Source organism: Salvelinus namaycush, chromosome 25, assembly GCF_016432855.1.
Source record: "Salvelinus namaycush isolate Seneca chromosome 25, SaNama_1.0, whole genome shotgun sequence".
NCBI classification, from domain to species: domain Eukaryota; kingdom Metazoa; phylum Chordata; class Actinopteri; order Salmoniformes; family Salmonidae; genus Salvelinus; species Salvelinus namaycush.
Window position 1 is genome coordinate 17,581,727 of NC_052331.1, and position 7,699 is coordinate 17,589,425.

The 7,699-nt window shown below is 40.3% G+C and overlaps 1 protein-coding gene across 3 annotated transcripts in view; it reads left to right on the forward strand.

The window, feature by feature from the left end:
- LOC120020314 (zinc finger protein 521-like) overlaps positions 1 to 2,436 on the forward strand; it is a 163,969-nt gene extending 161,533 nt beyond the window's left edge. For all 3 annotated transcript variants that reach the window (XM_038963886.1, XM_038963888.1, XM_038963887.1), the window contains exon 8: positions 650 to 2,436. In XM_038963886.1, the coding sequence (XP_038819814.1) occupies positions 650 to 679 (30 nt within the window). In that variant the 3' untranslated portion in view covers positions 680 to 2,436. The remainder of the gene's footprint in view (positions 1 to 649) is intronic.
- The last annotated feature ends 5,263 nt before the right edge of the window (positions 2,437 to 7,699 follow it).

Here is a 7,699-nt window from a genome sequence, read left to right on the forward strand (position 1 = left end):
AGAAATCCTGTACTTATTTTTCTGTAGTATATGACATATCTCTAATTGCTGCATCTGAATCCCAAGTGTAATTGACCTGTTGTTATTCTACGGTAGTTACACTTCCAGTACACATTATGTAAACATGTCTATTAATATGGTGATTCATATATTCCATCACGGGTATTACATGGTAACTGTTGTTTCCATGGCCACAGCCATTGGTCTGATGTTGGTATTGTTGGTTGGGGATTGAGATGTTGGAGGGAGGGAGACGTTGTCAGCTCAGCAGTGACGTGTCAGTGTGCCAGTGGAGGACTTAACCATATTTAATCCCAGGACATATTGATCCATATAACTATTGACTGCTGCTCGGTTTTGATTGGATTTGGGTAATGCAAACGCCACATAAACCCACAACATGACATTCACCACTCACAACACTACGTCAATCACTAACCCTCTGAAAAGAAATGGTGAATTCTACAGTATTAAAGTCTGCCTTAATGTTGATGAAAATCAATTATTCATTTTAGGTTATGAAGTGTTCAAATTCAAACTTGCTAAATTGAGAAAATGTTGAATTAAATCAAATGTCCTTGTGTTGAATTTGATATTGATTCAGTAATTTCATTCCTTTCTTTCTCTCTCGGTTATTCCTCCACTTCAGAACCACATGTTGACTCAGCACAGCAGTTAACCAGGCAGATTATCAGTGGACCTGAGGAGGAGAGGAGAACCATACGGCGAGGAGGAGAATCATGTCTGACCCGGTCGGTCCTCCAGCCACCTTCAGTGCAATATCCCACTGGCTCTTTTGCACTGAACTTTGGATTCAGTTCACACCGGGAAGGAACATGTCACACACACAAAAAGAAAAAGGACGGATGAAAGACAGAGGGGTGAAAAAAGGACAGAAAAACTTAGCTCTGGTCTTTGACTGGTTGTTATTTCAACAAAACTGGCCCACTATCTTTGTAAATAGAAATTGTTCATGTGTTGCTTAATAACTTCAGCTATATTGCAGTCTTATACAGTATTTGCCATTGTACAGTTCTGAACCGTTTGTCCCCAAAAAAAGAACTAGAAAAAAAATGACAATGACTGTCAGTCAGAAGAGGTGGAATTCATCAACAATGTGTTGGTGAAACAGGGTGCCAATGTGGGGTATTATTATGTAGGGAACAGGAAGTTGTGGTATGGTCAGTCAGGACCCTTTTCATCAGTGCCCATTTCCTGTATGTGGACACTATCCTGACCTGGTCACTCGTTACTGAAGCGGGTAGCAGGGTGCTTGATCACCAGCAGAACCTGACATTGTGACGTCACGGGTCTCATTCCAACATGGTTGTCCTTCTAGAAGACCAGCTGAGGACTGAATGGTGCATTTAATCTGGTCCTCCTGCCTGCGCAAGTTCCAATGAAAGGAAGAGAAAAAAAGAAGGAAAAACAGGATAGGGTTCTGATATATGCAAAAGCAGTGACACAGATTTGGAAAGGCCAGCTAGCTCCTCTGGTTGGCACGGGAACAGAGGCATCGTGAACCCCCCTGTGTCTCCTAGAGCATCATGGGGGGGATCTCCAGCCCACTGATTTAAACCTGTACAATTCTGTTATTAATGTTTACTGCTCGTTCAAGCCTGGAGATTACTGGAATTTTTTTCTTCTCGTTTTTGTTAGCTCTTTGTATTTTAGATTTTTTTTGCAATGGGGAATACATCCATTTTGATTTGGGGTCATTGTGGAGACTATACATGTATTAAGTCTCTCTGTAGGGATGTGCTTATGAAACTTATGTCCTGGGCTCTCCTGAAGAGTTCCCAACTTATCCCCTTCCTTCCTCGTTTCCTGCGGTATCCCATTGCTCTGCTCTCTGCTCAAGCTGGAAGCCATTGTGGCGTTATTATACACCAATATAAATCAATCTGTTACAGATGTAGGATCTTAATTTGACCAGTTTTACAGCAGGAAAATAATTCTGCAGCAACAGGAAATGTGAATTATTGTGTGGATTATAATTAATCAACATTTTTGTAGCAGTTGATACATTTTTTGGTTAGGAAAAATCAATTCAAAATCAAGTCAAATCAAGACAAACTTTAGAAGCCTTTTTAAACCTTGAGTACATTACAATATTTCATTTCCTGATATGCAGGAAATTTCCTGCAACGACAATGTGATTAAATTAAGATCCCACATCTGTATGTAAATGTTTTTGCATTCATTGAACCTGAGATGCACTTTTGTATGAAACTTTAATGTTTTGACCTTTTGATTGAGAATTGTTCATACTCAGTTTACAGGAAATTAACCACCATCTCCTGCTGCAGCAAAAGGACAGTTCTCTTCTCTGATGTTATTCAAATGTTATTGTACAAATATGGAGTTCTGTATTTGGCAGACCTCATTTTTGTGTTGCACATGTGATAAAATATTAAAAATGTATGAGAAAACGGCTCCTATGGCCCTTCATTTGTGTGTTCATGTGTTTTGTGAGTGTGCATTTGTGTGTGTGTGTGTGTGTGTGTGTGTGTGTGTGTGTGTGTGTGTGTGTGTGTGTGTGTGTGTGTGTGTGTGTGTGTGTGTGTGTGTGTGTGTGTGTGTGTGTGTGTGTGTGTGTGTGTGTGTGTGTCAATTAATTTGATTAAGTAACAAGATGGGCCCTTGACAGCATGAACATGATCATCTTCAAAACCTTACTTTGGATTTTTGGTTTTAAATCAAATTGCATCCTTTTAAAATTTGACCTTCGTTTAACTAGGCAAGTCAGTAAAGAACAAATTCTTATTTACAATGACAGCCTACCAGGAGAACAGGTTAACTGCCTTGTTCAGGGGCAGAACGGCAGATTTTTATCTTGTCAGCTCAGGGTTTTCAATCCAGCAACCTTTCAGTTATTGGCCCAATGCGCTAACCACTAGGCTACCTGCCGTTCCCCTGGTTCCATTGGGGCTCCTGCCTAACGAACATCTGAGGATCTTAAGGGAGGTCTGTGTTATTAATGACTCCATTACCCATCACCCTGTGCGGTCCCATTCCACACACCCTCGCACCAGGCCTATTAGGGAGCCTGCAGCTCTCCAGGGGACCACTGGAAGGAAATTATGTCTGCACTGAATGGGACAAAGCCCCATATAGTAACATCTGTCTGTCTTTACAGATGAATCCTCATAACAATGAGATGAAAAACAGAAAGTCGAAAATAACTGTTATGACCAGGGACATGAGTCTGTCATCAAAAAGTATACATTTTACTAAGATGTTGATAGTACATGGGGTGGGATTCTGAAATACTTTTTGCTATGTTTTCAATAAGATGATCAATACCACTTTTTTTCAAACCAAAATTAATATTTGAAATATATAGGTTAAAAAAGTCAGCGCTTGGGAATATTAATTTGTACATCGTATACTGTTTCTCCTGCTTGCTGTTTTTATATATCAATACAAGAAAATATATAACACATAGCATCTCCCTCTGGTCTGTCTATAGGATGGTTGACTGGTCACAGAAACAATCTTGTCCAGACAAGACTATTGATCACGATGGCGAAATAATGTCACTTTATCTGTGCACGTGTCGAGGACAATTACTTCACTGGATTCTCCTTCACCGTAACCTAATGAACACTTATATTGATATGCTGATCAGGTATCTGGTTTGTATTACCTGATGTAGAGGTTTTATCTGCCTTTTGTTTTGACTCCTCTTCATTGTGCTTTTCTGACTGACAATCTTTCCCAATTGAAATGGAATTCAGAAATGGAATGGAATAGATCTTCTCACCAGTGTTACAACAGATGTAGACTAACAGTGAAATGCTTACGAGTTAAAGATTTAGAAAATCGAAAAATAAATAGTGACACGAGGAATTAACACAGTGAATAACGAATAACAATAACATGGCTATATATAAGGAGTACCAGTACCGAGTCGATGTGCAGGGGTATGAGGTAATTGAGGTAGCTATGTACAGTATATATAGGTAGGGTTAAAGTGACAAGGCAACGGGATAGATAATACACAGTAGCAGCAGCGGGTAGAAATTTGATGAGCTATTTAGCAGTCTTGTTTAGCAGTCTTATGGCTTGAGGATAGAAGCTGTTTAGAGTCCTGTTGGTTCCAGACTTGGTGCACTGGTACCGCTTGCCGTGCTGTAGCAGAGAGAACAGTCTGTGGCTTGTGTGGCTGGAGTCTTGGACAATTTTTGGGGCCTTCCTCTGACTGTCAAGCAGAATGCAAGCTGGGCAGCCATTAAACAACTTTGCTTGCGTCTTCTCATGCCAGCCACTTTTAATAAGCTTCAAGGGCATTCTAAACGGGTCCAGAACTTTGCGTTGCCAGAGATGGACTGGCCCACATCATCTATTACGTTAAATTGGGTGGCGGCCTCCAGCTCATATTTATGATTTAATTAAATTCACTTGTGAGGCGTATCATCGGAACCACTGCGGCCTCCCTTTCGCCCGCCAGCCTCAGCAATGAAAAACACAAACGCACATGTACACTTATGCACATGTACTCTCTCACACACACACAAACACACAAATTAATACACAAATGTGTTTTTCTGTCTCCTGCCCAAGAGTGAGACTTTGTGGGCGCTTTGGCAAGGGCACTCTCAGGGGCTCGTTTAAAAGCAATATAATTACACAGATCCCAGTCGTCTCCGACAGCAAGTGCTGGACCATATGGCCTGCACGGCCTCTATAGAGATTGCTTTACTGGGCTGATCCTCCATAATATGGCTGCACACATATACTGTGCCTCTAGAAAGTATTCACACACCTTTTTTACAGCCTGAATAAAATGTAAAAAACACATACACACCCCATAATGTAAAAATGTTTTTTACTAATGAATTAAAAATGAAAAGCTGAAAAGTATTCAACCCCTTTGTTATGGCAAGCCTAAATTTGCCTAAAGACACATAATAAATTGTATGGACTCTGTGTCCAATAATAGTGTTTAAAATGATTTTTGAAGGACTACCTCATCTCTGTTTATCAATGATAAACAACCAACTTGGCAGAGCATGAAGAATTTGGAAAAGAATAATGGGCAAATGTTGCACAATCCAGGTGTGCAAAGCTCTTAGAGACTTACCCACTCACAGCTGTAATCACTACCATAGGGGATTCTAACATGTATTGACTCAGGGGGTTGAATACTTATCGAATCAAGATATATTAGTGTTACATTTTTTATGAATGTTTTACAAATGTTAGAAATCCATTTGAATCCCACTTGGTAACACAACAAAATGTGGAAAAAGTCAAGGGGTGTGAATACTTTCTGAAGGCACTGTACTGTACTTTCAGTGCAAGAAGAATCAGCAGGAGAAGCTCTCTAGTCTGTTGACCTCTACTACCACAGGCGCACTGTAGTGTATGATTCATGAAAGAATAATGAAACCTACTTGGGTATGTATCCAGCATGCTGAAAAAGCACTGTTTTGGCTCTGAAAATAACACAAACACCAAACATCAGCATGGAACTCTTTCTTTGCTTCTTTGTGTTCCCTTAGCATCTCCTTACTGTCGTTTCTTCTTCTTTTGTGGAAGAAAAATGATTTTGTGAAAACTGACCAGGGTTTAGGCTGAGCATTCCTCTCACTGAAGGGGACCTGGGAGACCTCTTATGGCATTCAATATGTGCGCCCAAGCGTGAGATCCAGATCCATTTGGCCGGGGGATCCGTGGGGACAGTCTGGGGTAACCCAATCTCTCACACTGCTCCCTAACTCTCCTGCTCCCTCGCCCAGAGAGCCATCTTTTCACTCCAAAACTGTGTCAGCAAAATGGACGTCATTGACTCTCCATGTCCAATTGAATCTGGGTGAAAAGGGGCCTCCTTTGTTATTTTTTTTCCAATTCACTGTATTTTCGTTTCCACTTCTTTCTCTGGTGAATGTTTTGTGTCAAACTTGATATGTCTAGTAATATACTCTATATTTTAGTGAGTGTGCCCCATATAGAAAAGAATCACGAAAATCAAATGAGAATATTTAATGGCAAAAGAAGATTATTTGTAATAAGTAATCTACTAAGTATTTGGGAAGATTTGGTTTGTTTTGCCTTGTACATGTATGTCAGTGGTGTATTTGTATATGTGTTAACTTACAAACACAATTGAATACATGATTGTGATCATTTTCCTACATACAGTGCTGCTTGAAAGTATGTGAACCCTACAGGGCTGGTCATGATTTTGCTATAAATATATTAAAATAAAGATATAAAATCCTTATCTAAACCCCAATTTGTAATAAAGACATTCCAAGTAAATGGCAGAAACAAAAAAAATGATATATTTTCATTGTTTATTTAACAAAAGTGGTTTATTTAACAGAAACTCAGATTTGATGTGTGCAAAAATGTGTGAACCCCTTCAGTCGATAGCTTGTGGCACCTCCATTAGCAGCGATAACTTGGAGTAAACGTCTCCTATAGCCAGTAATCAGTCTCTGACATCTGTTTTGAGGGATTGTTTCCCACTCCTCCTTACAGAACTTCTTACAGCCAATTGAATGAGGTTTGAGTAGTGTCTGGCATGAACTGCCCGCTTCAGGTCCTGCCACAGCATCTCGATTGGATTTAGGTCAGGATTTTGACTTGGCCAATCCAAAAACTAATCTTCTTTCTCCTGAGCCATTCTTTGGTAGATTTGCATGAATGGTTTAGGTCGCTGTCTTGTTGGACGACCCATTTTCGGCCCAGCTTTAGCTCCTTGACTGATGGCCTGACGTTCTGTTTAAGAATCTCCTGGTAATACCTCAGAATGTATGGTTCCCTTAATGATGCGGAGTCATCCAGGTCCAGAGGAAAAGCAGCTGAGATCTTGACATTCCCACCACCATGCTTGACTGTTGCGATAAGGTTTTTTGGGTGGTAGGCAGTGTTGGGTTTTCGCCAAACATAGCGGTATAGATTGTGACCAAAAAGGTCCATTTTGGACTCATCGGTCCAGGGAATCGACTTCCAGAAAGCTTCAGGTTTGTCCAAGTGGTCTCAGTCAAAGTTAAGGCAGTTTGGGCAGTTTGGTTATTTTTTGACTGCAGAGGCTTCTTCCTAGTAACCCTCCCATGAATGGCATTTCAATTCAGTGTTCTTCTTATTGTTAAAGCATGCATCAGTTACCTGAGATGCAGCAAGGGAGGTCTGCAAATCTCTAGATGTTATGTTTGGGATGACTTTTAACTGATTTATTATTGTTCTTGTGGCTCTTGGGGATTTTTTTGGAAGGGCGTAAACTTCTAGGCACAGTTGCAGCCATTTTAAATGCTCTCCATTTGTAAATTATTTCCCTTACAGTGGATTGCTGGAGCATAAATCTTTTTGAGATTATTTTATAGTCTTCCCCAGACTGATGTGCTCTCACGACCCTCGTCCTGATGTCCTCTGAGATCTCCTTTCCTCTCAGCAGGGTGTGCTTTGGCTGGGTAATACCAACCAGACCAGGTTACTTATCTCTATTTATCAGAGCCCCGCCCAAACGCTTTCCTAACAATCTCTCCTTTGATTGGTTCACTTGGTACCCAGTTATTTACCCACTTGATTCTACTTACCTACTTGATTTAACCAATGCAACTTGGGGTTTACTTATTTTTGCACCTGCACTAATTATTTTTCTATTTAGTTTTTCTACTACATGCTTGATTTCCTCTACACCAACATATAGTATTGGTAAATATAAACCTGTTATGTCAGATCAAAAAAA